Source organism: Amaranthus tricolor, chromosome 2 (genome assembly GCF_026212465.1).
Source record: "Amaranthus tricolor cultivar Red isolate AtriRed21 chromosome 2, ASM2621246v1, whole genome shotgun sequence".
Taxonomy (NCBI): Eukaryota; Viridiplantae; Streptophyta; class Magnoliopsida; order Caryophyllales; family Amaranthaceae; genus Amaranthus; species Amaranthus tricolor.
The window spans coordinates 19,716,059-19,736,959 of record NC_080048.1 but is presented as its reverse complement, the minus strand read 5'-3'; the positions used below and the strand labels follow the sequence as shown (position 1 = coordinate 19,736,959).

General features: G+C 35.3%; 1 protein-coding gene and 1 long non-coding RNA gene across 2 annotated transcripts; both read left to right on the top strand.

Moving 5' to 3' along the window:
* Positions 1–1,755: 1,755 nt before the first annotated feature.
* On the top strand, positions 1,756–4,188 carry LOC130805613 (uncharacterized). Its single transcript, XM_057670397.1, has one exon. The coding sequence runs from the start codon at positions 1,756–1,758 to the stop codon at positions 4,186–4,188; it is 2,433 nt and encodes an 810-aa protein (XP_057526380.1).
* A 12,396-nt stretch (positions 4,189–16,584) lies between these two features.
* On the top strand, positions 16,585–19,332 carry LOC130806348 (uncharacterized). The gene is made up of 3 exons (XR_009040304.1): positions 16,585–16,779; positions 18,263–18,496; positions 18,954–19,332. It is a non-coding gene; the product is annotated as an uncharacterized LOC130806348 (long non-coding RNA).
* The last annotated feature ends 1,569 nt before the right edge of the window (positions 19,333–20,901 follow it).

Below are 20,901 nucleotides of genomic sequence, written 5' to 3'. Positions count from 1 at the left end.
CTCTATTACTTTGATTAATCAAACGAAAACATACATGAACGTTTATTACATGGGTGAGGTCCTCCTTATATAGAGTCCTCAACTACCTTAACGGCTCTATTAGCACATGCCTCATTAAAAAGACACGTGCTATTACAAAACACTTAAAACAGAAACTAAAAAACACTTAGAACAAATTCTGATGCAAATCAGTCGAGCAGCCCTCCTTCAGCTCAACCTCTAAGACTCCACGTTGATTATTAGAGTGGTTTTAGGACCTTGATAGCAAGTTCCTAGTGTAGAGATTCCATTTTTACCCTTGGTGGCACAAGGTACCATGAAACACGATCTGGACAAAGCGTGCTTGGTCAGCTGGTCAGAACAAGCTTGCAACTTTGTTCTGTTCTGATTTGTACTACCTGCTGAGTGGCTGACCTTCACGGCTCATTTCAGTGGGTTATCCATGATGTATAGTGATGTTCTTGGGCCAAGGCATGAAGTTCCATGTACAAAGATTCCATTTCCACTTTATTCCAGGTCCTAGACGTACTGGTTTGGTCTCCACGTGTCGCACAAGGTGACCTGGTCGCTAGTTCGCTGCTGAACTGTCTGTTCCCATTTCCATGTGTATGATGTTGTTCCCTGGTGCTTCCTTGTTCCTAAAACATGATCTTAGGTTATACTTTAGTCCTTAGAAAACATCCTTGGCGAGCAACCCAACACTTGATGCATTTGCATCAAGAGGGGAACCACGAGGCTGGCGTGAGAATCAAGAAGAGTGTTCTTGGGTATATTTTGGTGTGAATTGTGTGTGCTTCCGCATTCTATTGATTATCTCCAAAGACGAGAGTGAATCAGTGCAAGATTGTGAGTCTGAGGGACCCAATCTTGGTGCAAATTGGTATCAGAGCATAGTTGACGAGAGGGCACAAACCACCATTATTGAATCAAATCGAAGAAAAATCTGTAAAGGAGTATCAGAGGCGACTGACTTTGTGACGCGTGCGAATCTGGTAAAATCGTTCTAAACTTTGTATTCGGGTTACATGCAATTGTTAATCCGAATAAAGGTGATATTCAACTAATCTCTGATTTGTTTTTGAAGGCCTATTTCAAATTCCTTTGAAATAGACGTAGGTTTTTGAAAATCTGAAAATAAAGAAAATCGTTCGATCAAATTTGTTTTCTGGCAATCGATTAATTTGTTTTAAATTTTGTCAGTTACGTATAAATTGTATGTTTTCAATCACTTTTTGTCACATTCAAACAACATTCAAAGCAATTTTGAAAAGTATTTCTCATTGTATCTTCAATTTCTGAGTTTTAGAATCGACAATTTGTTTTAGGGCAAAATTGCGATATCTCATTTTCTACTTTTCACTTGTACGATGCTTTGGGCTATTGTTGTCTCACAGGTTTTGTTAATTTGATGATTATTCTGAGCGTTTGATTGGTAGTGTGACTATGATTCTTATTGCTTCCGTTTTGATTGTTTGCCTTGCATCTTGGTTGTGAGCTGGTATCTAGCTGTTGAGACTTAGAGCCCCTGCTTGTGTTTGTGTGTTGGTATCTAGCTGTTGAGACTTAGAGCCCCTGTGGTGTGTTGTGTCTGTTTATTGTTGTTTGCTTGTGTGCTGCTGTGAGACCTACACCATGGAAGCAAGGGTAGAAGCTATAGAGGAAACTCTACATAGGCTAGTTCAACACATCACCCAAAATTAAAGAGGGAATCAACCCCATCCACCCCACCATCCCCATGATGAACAGGAAGATAGGATGATAAGGATAGACCTCAAAGACTTTGATGGACATTCCAGCAATCCTGAGGAATACTTGGAGTGGGAAGCAAGCATGGACAGGTACTTTGAGTATAGGGAAACCACACCTGACAAACAATACAAAATAGCCAAGATGAAACTCACCAAACTTACTGCATTGTGGCTGGAAGGAATTCAGAGACAGAGATTGAGGGAGCATAGGGAAAGGATTGATACTTGGGATAAACTCAAGAAGCACTTAAATAGAAAATATGTTCCACTCAATTTCAAACACCAATTATATATCAAATGGAGTACTCTGAGCCAAAGGGGAAGAAGTGTGGCTGAATACATACAGGAATGGGAGAAATTGGTGGTGATGTGTGAAATTGAGGATGTAGAGGACTTGAAGTTAACCATGTTTTTATCAAGGCTGAGGGAGGATGTCAGGGATCAGCTTATGACTATGCCTACACTTGACCTGCAAACAGCCTTCAACTTAGCCCCAATCTATGAGCAAAACTATAACAAGAGAAGGATGACAGGAAATAACTATAACAAGTCCCCTAAGACCTACCCACCCAAACCATTTAAACCCATATCACCCAAGGCACAGAGGAAAACAGAACAGCCTACTAATGTGCCTGGTAGAATACCTGTACCCCTGAGCAAGGTCGTGTGCTTTAAATGCCATGGTCATGGACACTATAAGAATGATTGCCCCAACATTAGAGTCTTTACTACCCAAGAATGGAGGGAAATTAGGGAAGACACCCAACCTAAAATGATGTTGGTGGTGAGAAATGGCAGAGTGGAGAAAGATTGGCCTCCAGTTGCTGAGAATGAACCAGATGGGTCTTATAGAGTGGATGATTTTGGAAAAACAGTAAGGTATGAGCAAAGCACTGATGAAGAGGAGTTTGAGGAGGGACTGGAGAAGGTTTTGCCCGAGGATGGTTGTTACAATCTGATCATTAGAAGGAACCTACACACCACACATGAAGAGCAAGAAAGCAACCAAAGGGAAAACATCTTCCAAACCAAATGTAAAATAAAAGATCAAGTTTGTGAGATGATAATTGATGGGGGAAGTGAATCAAACTGTGTTAGCTTGGATTTAGTGACAGATCTGAACCTAAAAACCAGACCACACCCACATCCCTACAAGCTAAAGTGGTTAGACAATAATGCAACTGGTTCTGTGAACAAACAATGTTTAGTAGGGTTTGCTATAGGGTCTTACAAAGACCAGGTGTTATGTGATGTTTTAGAAATGAATGCCTGCCATGTGCTCTTGGAAAGACTTTGGCAATATGACAGGAAGAGCATGCATAATGGACTTACCAACACCTATACTATTAAGCATGAAGGGAAGCTTAAAGAATTGATTCCCCTGCCTCCCCACAAAGCCATACCTGATCCTGTGAGGAAACCTGTCCACTTGATCAGTAGGAGAATATGTGAGAAGGAGATTAAGAACAAGAATGAGATTTATGTCTTGATCACTAAAGAAGTAGAGCAAACAGTAGAGATACCTCCTGAAGTGAAACCTCTGTTGCAGCAGTACATGGATGTGTTTCCTGATGATTCACCTAAAGGTTTACCACCTGTAAGAGGAATTGAACATCAAATAGATCTCATACTAGGAGCCCCTCTACCCAACAAACCAGCCTACAGAACTAACCCCACAGAAACTAATGAGCTACAAAGGCAAGTGGAAGAGTTGCTACAAAGAGGGTATGTGAGGGAAAGCCTCAGCCCCTGTGCAGTACCTACTCTGCTTGTGCCAAAAAAAGATGGGACATGGAGGATGTGCATAGATAGCAGGAGTGTTAATAATATTACTATCAAATATAGGTTTCCTATACCTAGGATAGATGATATGTTGGATGAGCTATCAGGAGCACACTCGTTCAGCAAGATTGATTTAAGGAGTGGCTACCATCAGATTAGAATGAAAGAAGGGGATGAATGGAAAACTGCCTTCAAGACAAAGTATGGTTTATATGAATGGCTAGTGATGCCCTTCGGTTTGACAGGAGCCCCCAACACTTTTATGAGATTAATGAATGAGGTTTTGAGGCCTTTCTTGGGGAAATTCATAGTAGTCTACCTTGATGACATCTTAATATACAGCAGGGAATTAGAGGAACACCTTGATAATTTGCAACAGCTCTTTGAAACTCTGAGGAAGCAAAAACTCTATGGGAAATTGGAGAAGTGCAGTTTCCTTATGCAAGAAGTGGGATTTTTAGGATTCATCATAGGAAAGGATGGGGTAAAGGTTGATCCCTCTAAGGTAGAAGTTGTTAAGAACTGGCCTGTACCTACCTCAGTGACACAAGTAAAGTCTTTCCATGGCCTTGCTTCCTTCTATAGAAGGTTCATTAGGAACTTTAGTACCATTATGGCCCCCATAACAGAATGCACTAAAAAAGGAGCATTTAGTTGAACCTTGGAAGCACAGAAAGCTTTTGAATTAATCAAGGATAAAATGTGTACAGCTCCTGTGCTTAAGCTTCCTGACTTCACTCAACCTTTTGAGGTTGAATATGATGCTTGTGGAACAGGAATTGGTGCAGTCTTAATACAGGAAGGCAGACCAGTGGCTTATTTTAGTGAGAAATTAAATAAGTCAAGACTTAACTATTCAACCTATGACAAAGAATTTTATGCCATGATTAGGGCCTTAGAGAATTGGTCCCATTTCCTGAAAATACAACCCTTCATCCTATATACTGACCATGAATCTTTGAAGAACATCCATGGACAGAACAAACTTAACCCTAGGCATGCTAGGTGGGTTGAATTTCTCCAAACTTTCAACTTCTCTGCAAAATACAAAACAGGAAAAACCAATGTGATTGCTGATGCCTTAAGTAGGAGATACAACTTGCTAGCTATTCTTGATGCTAAAGTAATTGGTTTTGAAATGATTAAAGAAATCTATGCTTGTTTGAAAGAACCTCAAGGTGTTTTTCATGTACAACAGGGATTTTTATTTAAAGGAAATAGATTGTGCATACCAAAAACCCCTTTGAGAATGTCTCTAGTAAAGGAAATGCATGAGGGCAGTTTAAGTGGACACTTTGGCATTCAGAAAACTCTAGATATGCTAAGTGAACATTTTTATTGGCCTAAAATGTTGGGAACCATAGGCAAACACATTCTGAAATGTGAGACTTGCATCAAAGCAAAAATCACCTTTCACAAGGGAGAATATAGACCTTTACCTGTAGCGGATAAACCTTGGGAGCATGTGAGTATGGACTTTGTTATGGCTTTGCCAAGGACACAGAGGCAAAAGGATTCTATCATGGTGGTGGTTGATAGATTCTCAAAAATGGCCCACTTTATTGCTTGCACTAAAGTGGATGATGCCAAACACATAGCAAGGTTATACTTTGATGAGATTGTGAGACTACATGGGGTACCCAAATCCATCATATCTGATAGGGATGGTGAATTCCTTAGTTATTTTTGGAAAACCCTATGGAAACTATTAAGCACTACCCTGCTTTTTAGTACAAGCCATCACCCACAAACAGATGGCCAAACTGAAGTGACTAATAAAACTCTAGGATCTATCCTAAGGACTTTAGTGAGTAAACACCTTAGGGACTGGGATCTTAAACTAAGTCAAGCAGAATTTTCCTACAACCGAAGCCCAAGTTATGCTACAAAGTTTACACCCTTCCAGTGTGTTTATGGGGAAAACCCCCTATTACCAATTAATCTTACACATGTTAATGTGCATGACAGGAAGCAGAAAGATGCAGTTGAACAAGCGGAGGAGCTGCTGAAATTGCACAAGATGGTCAAGGAAAATATCTGCAAAGCCAATGAAAAGTACAAGCAAAAGGCAGATGGGAAGCACCAGCCTAGAGAACCATTAAAGGAAGGAGATCTCGTCTGGATACATCTAAGAAAAGAGAGATTTCACCAGCAGAGAAAGAACAAACTGATGCCTAGAGCAGCAGGCCCATTTCTAATTATTACCAAGATTGGAGATAATGCATATAAGGTGAAGTTACCAGCTGAGTACAACATGTCAAACACCTTCAATATTGGGCACCTGCAACTACATCAAGCAAGTCAAGAAATGAGATCAATTCTTCCTCAAGAAGGAGGAGTTGAACCATGTGAGTCAAGGTCAAGACATGGTTCCAGCCTTCCCAGGGGTACACTTCCTGACCAAGAACAAGGAATAAAAGAACTGGTGTTATTCGAGTCACCGAGCAAGCCAGAGTATGACTCGAGCAGAAGCGAGCAGAATGCATCCGAACCATCGAGCAAAACAGAACACCCGAGCAAAAGTCTTCAGCATGCATCCGAGCCATCGAGCAAGACAGAACACTCGAGCAGGTTCCATCAGAACACATTCGAGCCACCGAGCAAGAAGACAAACCCATCGAGCAAGAGATTAGATCACTTGAGCAAGAGTCATCAAAATACGCTCGGGCTGTTGAGCAAAATAACAGACCACTCGAACAACGATAATGATCCACAGTTTGATGACCCGACCACCTTGCTCTGCTACCTGGGACTTAACCACGAGCTTCTAAGAAGTGACCAAGGCGAATATAGCATCTTGGTACATGGACCTAACTATCAAGGGCCTAGAACCCTACTGACAATAACCACGAAAACCGGAGGAACCAGTACAAAGTACCCCAGTCGCCAGCCGCTGAAAGAGATATCCAGTACTTAGCCAAATTTACTGATTTTTCTATTTTAAAATAGGACAATGTCAGGCACGTGTACAAGCTAGCCGTTGTAATGATAGAAAGCTATATATAGGTACATAGGCTTGATGTAAAGAGATTAGATTACGTGAATACAAGTTTTCATTCAGATTTTTTCCTAGTTTCAATCCGTTTTCATTGTAGTTGTTCTCTTCGTTCTCCTTGAGTATATTGTGTGAATTTCTTCAACTAGTCCAACGCATTTGAAGAGGAAGATATCTCTGAAACTAGATTGAGGAACAATCTAGTGCGTCACCTTTCCACAAGGGCGAGTAAAGCTTAGAGAGGGGTCGTGGATTCAGCACAAGGGTGAGTGAAGCCTGAAGAGGGGAACCACGAGGCTGGCCTGAGAATCAAGAAGAGTGTTCTTGGGTATATTTTGGTGAGATGTGTGTGCTTCCGCATTTTATTGATTACCTCCGAAGGCGAGAATGAACGATGAAGAATGAACAAGGATCAATGAGCATTGCAGAATGAATGATGAAGAATGAACAATGATCAATGATCAATAATGAATGAACGATGAAGAATGAACGAGGATGAACGACGAAGAATGAATAATGATCAATGAATACTGAAGAATGAACGATGAAGAATGAACAAGGATCAATAAGCATTGTACAATGAACGACGAAGAATGAACAAGGATCAATGATCAATGAACAATAAACGATGAAGAATCAACAAGGATCAATGAGCATTGTAGAATGAACGATGAAGAATGAACAAGGATCATGATCAATGAACAATGAACAATGAAGAAAGAACAAGGCTAATTGAGCATTGTAGAATGAACGATGAAGAATGAACAAGGTTCATTGATCATTGAAGAATGAGCGATGAAGAATGAACAAGGATCAATGATCAATGAAATATAAATGATGAAGAATGAACAAGGATAAATGAGCATTGTAGAATGAACGATGAAAAATGAACAAGGATCAATGATCAATAAACAATGAACGATGAAGAATGAACAAGGATCAATGAGCATTGTAGAATGAACGATGAAGTATGAACAAGGATCAATGATCAATAATGAAAGAACGATGAAGAATGAACAAGGATCAATGATCATTAAAGAATGAATGATGAAGAATGAACAAGGATCAATGATCAATAAACATTGAACTATGAAGAATGAACAAGGATCAATGATCAATGAACAATGAACGATGAAGAATGAACAAGGATCAATGATCAATAATGAATGAACGATGAAGAATGAACAAGGATCAATGATCATTGAAAAATGAACGATGAAGAATGAAAAAGGATCCATGATCAATAATGAATGAACAATGAAGAATGAAAAAGGATCAATGATCATTTAAGAATGAACGATGAAGAATGAGCACGGATAAATGATCAATGAAGAATGAACGATGAAGAATGAACAAGGATCAATGATCAATAATGAATGAATGATGAAGAATGAACAAGGATCAATGATCATTGAAGAATGAACGATGAAGAATGAACAAGGATCAATGATAAATAATGAATGAACGATGAAGAATAAACAAGGATCAATCATCAATGAACAATAAACAATGAAGAATGAACAAGGATCAATGAGCATTGTAGAATGAACGATGAAGAATGAACAAGGATCATCTATCAATAATGAATAAACGATGAAGAATGAACAAGGATCAATGATCAATGAACAATGAACGATTAAAAATGAACAAGGATCAATGAGCATTGTAAAATGAACGATGAAGAATGAACAAGGATCAATGATCATTGAAGAATGAACGATGAAGAATGAACAAGGATCAATGATCAATAATGAATGAACGATGAAGAATAAACAAGGATCAATCATCAATGAACAATAAACGATGAAGAATGAACAAGGACCGATGAGCATTGTAGAATGAACGATGAAGAATGAACAAGGATCAATGATCAATAATGAATGAACGATGAAGAATGAACAAGGATCAATGATCAATGAACAATGAACGATGAAAAATGAACAAGAATCAATGAGCATTGTAGAATGAACGATGAAGAATGAACAAGGATCAATGATCAATGAAGAATGAACAAGGATCAATGATCAATGAACAATGAACGATGAAGAATGAACAAGGATCAATGAGCATTGTAGAATGAACGATGAAGAATGAAGAAGGATCAATGATCAATAATGAATGAACGATGAAGAATGAACAAGGATCAATGATCAATGAACAATGAACGATGAAAAATCAACAAGAATCAATGAGCATTGTAGAATGAACGATGAAGAATGAACAAGGATCAATGATCATTGTAGAATGAACGATGAAGAATGAACAAGGATCAATGATCAATAATGAATGAACGATGAAGAATGAACAAGGATCAATGATTATTGAAGAATGTACGATGAAAAATGAACAAGGATCAATGATCATTGAAGAATGAACGATGAAGAATGAACAAGGATCAATGATCATTGAAGTATGAACAAGGATCAATGATCAATGAACAATGAACAATGAAGAATGAACAAGGATCAATGAGCATTGTAGAATGAACGATGAAGAATGAACAAGGATCAATGATCAATAATGAATGAACGATGAAGAATGAACAAGGATCAATGATTATTGAAGAATGAACGATGAAAAATGAACAAGGATCAATGATCATTGAAGAATGAACGATGAAGAATGAACAAGGATCAATGATCATTGAAGAATGAACAAGGATCAATGATCAATGAACAATGAAAGATGAAGAATGAACAAGGATCAATGAGCATTGTAGAATGAACGATGAAGAATGAACAAGGATCAATGATCATTGAAAAATGAACGATGAAGAATGAAAAAGGATCCATGATCAATAATGAATGAACAATGAAGAATGAACAAGAATCAATGATCATTTCAGAATGAACGATGAAGAATGAACAAGGATAAATGATCAATGAAGAATGAACGATGAAGAATGAACAAGGATCAATGATCAATAATGAATGAATGATGAAGAATGAACAAGGATCAATGATCATTGAAGAATGAACGATGAAGAATGAACAAGGATCAATGATTATTGAAGTATGAACAAGGATCAATGATCAATGAACAATGAACAATGAAGAATGAACAAGGATCAATGAGCATTGTAGAATGAACGATGAAGAATGAACAAGGATCAATGATCAATAATGAATGAACGATGAAGAATGAACAAGGATCAATGATTATTGAAGAATGAACGATGAAAAATGAACAAGGATCAATGATCATTGAAGAATGAACGATGAAGAATGAACAAGGATCAATGATCATTGAAGAATGAACAAGGATCAATGATCAATGAACAATGAACGATGAAGAATGAACAAGGATCAATGAGCATTGTAGAATGAACGATGAAGAATGAACAAGGATCAATGATCATTGAAAAATGAACGATGAAGAATGAAAAAGGATCCATGATCAATAATGAATGAACAATGAAGAATGAACAAGAATCAATGATCATTTAAGAATGAACGATGAAGAATGAACAAGGATAAATGATCAATGAAGAATGAACGATGAAGAATGAACAAGGATCAATGATCAATAATGAATGAATGATGAAGAATGAACAAGGATCAATGATCATTGAAGAATGAACGATGAAGAATGAACAAGGATCAATGATCAATAATGAATGAACGATGAAGAATAAACAAGGATCAATCATCAATGAACAATAAACGATGAAGAATGAACAAGGATCAATGAGCATTGTAGAATGAACGATGAAGAATGAACAAGGATCATCTATCAATAATGAATGAACGATGAAGAATGAACAAGGATCAATGATCAATGAACAATGAACGACTAAAAATGAACAAGGATCAATGAGCATTGTAGAATGAACGATGAAGAATGAACAAGGATCAATGATCATTGAAGAATGAACGATGAAGAATGAACAAGGATCAATGATCAATAATGAATGAATGATGAAGAATGAACAAGGATCAATGATCATTGAAGAATGAACGATGAAGAATGAACATGGATCAATGATCAATAATGAATGAATGATGAAGAATGAACAAGGATCAATGATCATTGAAGAATGAACGATGAAGAATGAACAAGGATCAATGATCAATAATGAATGAACGATGAAGAATAAACAAGGATCAATCATCAATGAACAATAAACGATGAATAATGAACAAGGATCAATGATGAATGAACAATGAACGATGAAAAATGAACAAGGATTAATGAGCATTGTAGAATGAACGATGAAGAATGAACAAGGATCAATGATCAATGAACAATGAACGATGAAGAAGGAACAAGAATCAATGATCATTGTAGAATGAACGATGAAGAATGAACAAGGATCAATGATTATTGAAGAATGAACGATGAAAAATGAACAAGGATCAATGATCATTGAAGAATGAACGATGAAGAATGAACAAGGATCAATGATCATTGAAGAATGAACAAGGATCAATGATCAATGAACCATGAACGATGAAGAATGAACAAGGATCAATGAGCATTGTAGAATGAACGATGAAGAATGAATAAGGATCATCTATCAATAATGAATGAACGATGAAGAATGAACAAGGATCAATGATAATTGAAAAATGAACGATGAAGAATGAAAAAGGATCCATGATCAATAATGAATGAACGATGAAGAATGAACAAGGATCAATGATCATTTAAGAATGAACGATGAAGAATGAACAAGGATAAATGATCAATGAAGAATGAACGATGAAGAATGAACAAGGATCAATGATCAATAATGAATGAATGATGAAGAATGAACAAGGATCAATGATCATTGAAGAATGAACGATGAAGAATGAACAAGGATCAATGATCAATAATAAATGAACGATGAAGAATAAACAAGGATAAATCATCAATGAACAATAAACGATGAAGAATGAATAAGGATCAATGAGCATTGTAGAATGAACGATGAAGAATGAACAAGGATCATCTATCAATAATGAATGAACGATGAAGAATGAACAAGGATCAATGATCAATGAACAATGAACGATTAAAAATGAACAAGGATCAATGAGCATTGTAGAATGAACGATGAAGAATGAACAAGGATCAATGATCATTGAAGAATGAACGATGAAGAATGAACAAGGATCAATGTTCAATAATGAATGAACGATGACGAATAAACAAGGATCAATCATCAATGAACAATAAACGATGAAGAATGAACAAGGACCAATGAGCATTGTAGAATGAACGATGAAGAATGAACAAGGATCATCTATCAATAATGAATGAACGATGAAGAATGAACAAGGATCAATGATCAATGAACAACGAACGATGAAAAATGAACAAGAATCAATGAGCATTGTAGAATGAACGATGAAGAATGAACAAGGATCAATGATCAATAATGAATGAACGATGAAGAATGAACAAGGATCAATGATTATTGAAGAATGAACGATGAAAAATGAACAAGGATCAATGATCATTGAAGAATGAACGATGAAGAATGAACAAGGATCAATAATCAATGAAAAATGAACGATGAAGAATGAACAAGGATCAATGAGCATTGTAGAATGAACGATGAAGAATGAAAAAAGATCAATGATCAATAATGAATGAACGATGAAGAATGAACAAGGATCAATGATCATTGAAAAATGAACGATGAAGAATGAACAAGGATCAATGATCAATAATGAATGAACGATGAAGAATAAACAAGGATCAATCATCAATGAACAATAAACGATGAAGAATGAACAAGGATCAATGAGCATTGTAGAATGAACGATGAAGAATGAACAAGGATCATCTATCAATAATGAATGAACGATGAAGAATGAACAAGGATCAATGATCAATGAACAATGAACGACTAAAAATGAACAAGGATCAATGAGCATTGTAGAATGAACGATGAAGAATGAACAAGGATCAATGATCATTGAAGAATGAACGATGAAGAATGAACAAGGATCAATGATCAATAATGAATGAATGATGAAGAATGAACAAGGATCAATGATCATTGAAGAATGAACGATGAAGAATGAACATGGATCAATGATCAATAATGAATGAATGATGAAGAATGAACAAGGATCAATGATCATTGAAGAATGAACGATGAAGAATGAACAAGGATCAATGATCAATAATGAATGAACGATGAAGAATAAACAAGGATCAATCATCAATGAACAATAAACGATGAATAATGAACAAGGATCAATGATGAATGAACAATGAACGATGAAAAATGAACAAGGATTAATGAGCATTGTAGAATGAACGATGAAGAATGAACAAGGATCAATGATCAATGAACAATGAACGATGAAGAAGGAACAAGAATCAATGATCATTGTAGAATGAACGATGAAGAATGAACAAGGATCAATGATTATTGAAGAATGAACGATGAAAAATGAACAAGGATCAATGATCATTGAAGAATGAACGATGAAGAATGAACAAGGATCAATGATCATTGAAGAATGAACAAGGATCAATGATCAATGAACCATGAACGATGAAGAATGAACAAGGATCAATGAGCATTGTAGAATGAACGATGAAGAATGAATAAGGATCATCTATCAATAATGAATGAACGATGAAGAATGAACAAGGATCAATGATAATTGAAAAATGAACGATGAAGAATGAAAAAGGATCCATGATCAATAATGAATGAACGATGAAGAATGAACAAGGATCAATGATCATTTAAGAATGAACGATGAAGAATGAACAAGGATAAATGATCAATGAAGAATGAACGATGAAGAATGAACAAGGATCAATGATCAATAATGAATGAATGATGAAGAATGAACAAGGATCAATGATCATTGAAGAATGAACGATGAAGAATGAACAAGGATCAATGATCAATAATAAATGAACGATGAAGAATAAACAAGGATCAATCATCAATGAACAATAAACGATGAAGAATGAATAAGGATCAATGAGCATTGTAGAATGAACGATGAAGAATGAACAAGGATCATCTATCAATAATGAATGAACGATGAAGAATGAACAAGGATCAATGATCAATGAACAATGAACGATTAAAAATGAACAAGGATCAATGAGCATTGTAGAATGAACGATGAAGAATGAACAAGGATCAATGATCATTGAAGAATGAACGATGAAGAATGAACAAGGATCAATGTTCAATAATGAATGAACGATGACGAATAAACAAGGATCAATCATCAATGAACAATAAACGATGAAGAATGAACAAGGAACAATGAGCATTGTAGAATGAACGATGAAGAATGAACAAGGATCATCTATCAATAATGAATGAACGATGAAGAATGAACAAGGATCAATGATCAATGAACAACGAACGATGAAAAATGAACAAGAATCAATGAGCATTGTAGAATGAACGATGAAGAATGAACAAGGATCAATGATCAATAATGAATGAACGATGAAGAATGAACAAGGATCAATGATTATTGAAGAATGAACGATGAAAAATGAACAAGGATCAATGATCATTGAAGAATGAACGATGAAGAATGAACAAGGATCAATAATCAATGAAAAATGAACGATGAAGAATGAACAAGGATCAATGAGCATTGTAGAATGAACGATGAAGAATGAAAAAAGATCAATGATCAATAATGAATGAACGATGAAGAATGAACAAGGATCAATGATCATTGAAAAATGAACGATGAAGAATGAACAAGGATCAATGATCAATAATGAATGAACGATGAAGAATAAACAAGGATCAATCATCAATGAACAATAAACGATCAAGAATGAACAAGGATCAATGAGCATTGTAGAATGAACGATGAAGAATGAACAAGGATCATCTATCAATAATGAATGAACGATGAAGAATGAACAAGGATCAATGATCAATGAACAATGAACGATGAAAAATGAACAAGGATCAATGAGCATTGTAGAATGAACGATGAAGAATGAACAAGGATCAATGATTATTGAAGAATGAACGATGAAGAATGAACAAGGATCAATGATCAATAATGAATGAACGATGAAGAATAAACAAGGATCAATCATCAATGAACAATAAACGATGAAGAATGAACAAGGATCAATGAGCATTGTAGAATGAACGATGAAGAATGAACAAGGATCATCTATCAATAATGAATGAACGATGAAGAATGAACAAGGATCAATGATCAATGAACAATGAACGATGAAAAATGAACAAGGATCAATGAGCATTGTAGAATGAACGATGAAGAATGAACAAGGATCAATGATTATTGAAGAATGAACGATGAAGAATGAACAAGGATCAATGATCAATAATGAATGAACGATGAAGAATAAACAAGGATCAATCATCAATGAACAATAAACGATGAAGAATGAACAAGGATCAATGAGCATTGTAGAATGAACGATGAAGAATGAACAAGGATCATCTATCAATAATGAATGAACGATGAAGAATGAACAAGGATCAATGATCAATGAACAATGAACGATGAAAAATGAACAAGGATCAATGAGCATTGTAGAATGAACGATGAAGAATGAACAAAGATCAATGATCATTGAAGAATGAACGATGAAGAATGAACAAGGATCAATGATCAATAATGAATGAACGATGAAGAATAAACAAGGATCAATCATCAATGAACAATAAACGATGAAGAATGAACAAGGATCAATGAGCATTGTAGAATGAACGATGAAGAATGAACAAGGATCATCTATCAATAATGAATGAACGATGAAGAATGAACAAGGATCAATGATCAATGATCAATGAACAATGAACGATGAAAAATGAACAAGGATCAATGAGCATTGTAGAATGAACGATGAAGAATGAACAACGATCAATGATCATTGAAGAATGAACGATGAAGAATGAACAAGGATCAATGATCAATAATGAATGAACGATGAAGAATAAACAAGGATTAATCATCAATGAACAATAAACGATGAAGAATGAACAAGGACCAATGAGCATTGTAGAATGAAGGATGAAGAATGAACAAGGATCATCTATCAAGAACGATGAAGAATGAACAAGGATCAATGATCAATGAAAAATGAACGATGAAAAATGAACAAGAATCAATGAGCATTGTAGAATGAACGATGAAGAATGAACAAGGATCAATGATCATTGTAGAATGAACGATGAAGAATGAACAAGGATCAATGATCAATAATGAATGAACGATGAAGAATGAACAAGGATCAATGATTATTGAAGAATGTACGATGAAAAATGAACAAGGATCAATGATCATTGAAGAATGAACGATGAAGAATGAACAAGGATCTATGATCATTGAAGAATGAACAAGGATCATTGATCAATGAACAATGAACGATGAAGAATGAACAAGGATCAATGAGCATTGTAGAATGAACGATGAAGAATGAACAAGGATCAATGATCAATAATGAATGAACGATGAAGAATGAACAAGGATTAATGATTATTGAAGAATGAACGATGAAAAATGAACAAGGATCAATGATCATTGAAGAATGAACGATGAAGAATGAACAAGGATTAATGATCATTGAAGAATGAACAAGGATCAATGATCAATGAACAATGAACGATGAAGAATGAACAAGGATCAATGAGCATTGAAAAATGAACGATGAAGAATGAAAAAGGATCCATGATCAATAATGAATGAACAATGAAGAATGAACAAGGATCATTGATCATTTAAGAATGAACGATGAAGAATGAACAAGGATCCATGATCAATAATGAATGAACAATGAGGAATGAACAAGGATCAATGATCATTGAAGAATGAACGATGAAGAATGAACAAGGATCTATGATCATTGAAGAATGAACAAGGATCAATGAACAATGAACAATGAACGATGAAGCACTAGTGGAAAAAAACGTATTTGCTGCTAATCATTTGCTACGGTTTGTGTATATACGCAGCAATAAGTAGGAAAAAGAATTAGAAAAAAAAAGAAAACATTAATTGCTGCGGTTTTGGGACTTAACCGCAGCAAATACATATGAGCACCTTCAATTGCTGCGGTTTTGTATATGCCCGCAGCAAAAAATCACATTTTATTGCTCCGGTTGTTTGTTACCCGCAGCAAATAACCCTTAACACCCTCAATTGATGCGGTCCTTTGGAAACCGGAGCAAATAACCCTCAATTGAAAGGGGTATAATTAAAGAAAGCAAGGTATTCATTTCTGCATATTCTGTTGAGGAGTAATCAGAGAAAAGATAGTGTGCGATTTTTCTTCATTTCATTCTTACAGGTACAAATTCAATCCTCCGTCGTTTATGCTTCATAATTTCATTAACGTTCTGGAATATAATCGATTGTTGAAAACAATTGATGTTCATTGGGAAATTTCTGAGGAATTGTTGAATGCGTATGATTTAGGGTTGTTCATAATTTCGAACATTAAAATTTTCGCTGAAAAATTTGACAAATTCGAATTTAAATTCTTGAATTTCGATTCTCTGATTGTTGTGGGAATTATAGTTGTACATGAATCATTGAATGTTACAGGTACATTGAGAAAGATTGATCACCATATCCTCTTTCACGAAAATTTTCTGAATAATTAAGGGTTTGTTGATTTGAATCGTATCTTTCCCATTACTACTGCATCTATTCCTGTGTAGTTATTGAACATCTTAGAATCTTGTTTAGTGCATAAATCATAATCTTGTGTGCATCATATTACATACTAAAACCATCTGTACATCCATAAATTCGACATTTCATTGTTGCACAGAGGATATTGGTTGTATTGCTGTTGTGTTCTTGTTTTGTTGTACCCCCATTTTTGTGTTGCAAACCTACTGCGATGCATCCTATTTGGTAGCAAATTTGTGCTATCTTCTGTGTGTTTAGTATGAAAAAATGTAGTGTATTTGCTTACTTTTGGTTTAGTGATCTATGGAACAGATGTGAAGTATGAACGTTTGTTCTGGAAGTTCTCTTTCGGGGCCTGGGGGATTGGTTTACTTTGGGTGCTCTTTATTTCAGTTACTTTTAATGTTATTTATAAATGTGTTAAACATTCTTGGTTCTTGAAAACTGTTTTCGTGTCTGAGTGTGTTCTTTCCAAATTTGTTGCTTAGGAGTTCTGAGTTCTGATTGATTGCTGTCTATAGTGTCTAGATCTTCTAAAGTGCTCTTTGTCTGGCTGAATTTTGAAAATTTTTAGGTTTTAATTTGTGTCTGGAATAAGCTAACTATGAAATATGAGTTAAGTGAACTCAAACTTTATGCCTTTCTATGTAGTCAGTCTTTAATATCTGCTTTTGAACAGTGTAGGCATGATTTTGGCTCTTTGGTTGGTTTCATACATTGCTATGCAGCATGCAGGATGAATTTTTTTCTCTTTACTCTTAAAATTTATTTATTTATTTATTTTTGTAATAATCTGTATTCTTTAAGTTTTCTATACAAACTTATAAATAATTGTCATGGCTAACCCATTTAGTATGTTAGTCTTTGGTGATTGTAGATTTTCTTTATGACAGGGAAATAGATACTAGATATTTATCTTGTGTTGTTGCTTGAAGTATCCTCGGCATAATGTTGTGTGCATGCTTGGTTGTTGTAACTTTTTTTAGCAAACAATTTAGTAGACCGGCTCAGTTTCTCTGGTGTACTTCCTACAAACTTGACCTAGTCTGTGTTTGGTTAGTAAGAATTTATTTTTCGTGGGTTATATTACAAATACAACATATTACTTACTGAGATTGACTTGTATTTCGTAACAGTTCCTTTTAGGGATGGAGAGCGCATAGGTTTTCAGTTATCTTATATCTCAGAAGTATACTGGAGATAAGGCTGAAATGAAGGTGCTACGTGATTTAGCTACACACACTTTCAACATCAAACTTGGTACTCATAGGAGACTCATTCCAGCTCATAGCAAGGGTAGACCTCCATCGTATTATATAGTTGCGGGATTTGTATTCACAACTGTCTCAGTTCCATATCTTCGTTCTGAGGTTTGGCATTGATCTCTTTTACCTCTATTGCAAGTTGCAACCCAACATTATATGCATGTATACCTATATTGGTTGGTACAGTGACTTTTGTTTGCATGGTATGTGTAAGGTGACTTGGGCATCTATTAAAACTTAAAAGTATAAGCTTTCACCACCCTAGAGTTTTTAGGATTTCACCACAAACTGGTTTTTTAATTTGATTGATTCTCATGGGATCCCTGGGTTGTCCCTTTTTAATTTGATATGCGATTGGAGTCATTATATTCTAATTTGCTTGATATTTCTGGTCTTCTCTTCATATGTTGTTTCTTACTTCACTGACCTTGTCCAAAGAAATTGCTGGTGATGTTTTTGAGTTGATCTTTAAAGTTTTAATGGTGATGGATATTGGTTTAAAGCGATAGCTAAAGTGATGGATATTAACCTAAAGCTAATTTCTTTATTTTTTACGTTGTAGGCCTCGATTGGTAAATATGTGCAAGTATATGGGTATCATGCCATTTGGAACAGATGCATATTTACTTTTATGCTTCGAGACAAGCTTCGAAAGTAAGTTGTGTTGGTCAAGGTGAAAAATGCGGTAGCTGGTCAAGCTTCGAAAGTATATGGGTAGTATGTACTTCAGATTTCTAGATTTTCGAGCACAAAAATGCGGTGGGACGTATGGCTACCCGTCATTGTAATTAATTTTAAGCGATAGATATATAGTCTCCTTTTGCTGGGCGAAAGAGAGTGATTAGCATGAACTATATTTACTGTCACAGTTCGATCACACTTCTCGAGTCTGTACTTCCCTCAATTTTTTTGATTCTGTGTACTGCTAATTTATTTGTCAATTTCTGTATGTTAACAGTGTCCAATCTCCATGAGCATACAAATTTCTAGTAGTAGTATTTCTAGTAGTAGTATAGTAGTCTAGTAGATGTATCTGTATGTAGTAGTATTATGAGTATAAAACGAAAAAAGGAAAAAAAAAAAGTTATTTGCTGCGGTCAGGGGCAAAACCGCAGCAAATAATGCACACTTATTTGCTGCGGTTTTCCCCCTGACCGCAGCAAATAACCCTCCTTATTTGCTGCGGTTTTACCCATGACCGCAGCAAATAATGCCCTTATTTGCTGCGGTTATGAACCGCAGCATTTAAAAAAGGACATTTGCTGCTATCACTATTGCTGGGGGCCAAAACCGCAGCAAATAATGGCAAAATAACCGCAGCAAAAAACGTTTTTTCCATTAGTGAAGAATGAACAAGGATCAATGAGCATTGTAGAATGAACGATGAAGAATGAACAAGGATCAATGATTATTGAAGAATGAACGATGAAAAATGAACAAGGATCAATAATCATTGAAGAATGAACGATGAAGAATGAACAAGGATCAATGATCATTGAAGAATGAACAAGGATCAATGATTAATGAACAATGAACGATGAAGAATGAACAAGGATCAATGAGCATTGTAGAATGAACGATGAAGAATGAACAAGGATCAATGATCAATAATGAATGAACGATTAAGAATGAACAAGGATCAATGATCATTGAAAAATGAACGATGAAGAATGAATAAGGATCCATGATCATTAATGAATGAACAATGAAGAATGAACAAGGATCAATGATCATTTAAGAATGAACGATGAAGAATGAACAAGGATAAATGATCAATGAAGAATGAACGATGAAGAATGAACAAGGATCAATGATCAATAATGAATGAATGATGAAGAATGAACAAGGATCAATGATCATTGAAGAATTAACGATGAAGAATGAAAAAGGATCAATGATCAATAATGAATGAACGATGAAGAATAAACAAGGATCAATCATCAATGAACAATAAACGATAAAGAATGAACAAGGACCAATGAGCATTGTAGAATGAACAATGAAGAATGAACAAGGATCATCTATCAATAATGAATGAACGATGAAGAATGAACAAGGATCAATGATCATTGAAAAATGAACGATGAAGAATGAAAAAGGATCCATGATCAATAATGAATGAACAATGAAGAATGAACAAGGATCAATGATTATTTAAGAATGAACGATGAAGAATGAACAAGGATAAATGATCAATGAAGAATGAACGATGAAGAATGAACAAGGATCATCTATCAATAATGAATGAACGATGAAGAATGAACAAGGATCAATGATCAATGAACAATAAACGATTAAAAATGAACAAGGATCAATGAGCATTGTAGAATGAACGATGAAGAATGAATAAGGATCAATGATCAATGAAGAATGAACGATGAAGAATGAACAAGGATCAATGATCAATAATGAATGAACGATGAAGAATAAATAAGGATCAATCATCAATGAACAATAAACGATGAAGAATGAACAAGGACCAATGAGCATTGTAGAATGAACGATGAAGA

Coding starts and splice junctions, on each gene's coding strand:
- LOC130805613 (XM_057670397.1), top strand. CDS start 1,756: ATGATAAGGATAGACCTCAAAGACTTTGATGGACATTCCAGCAATCCT.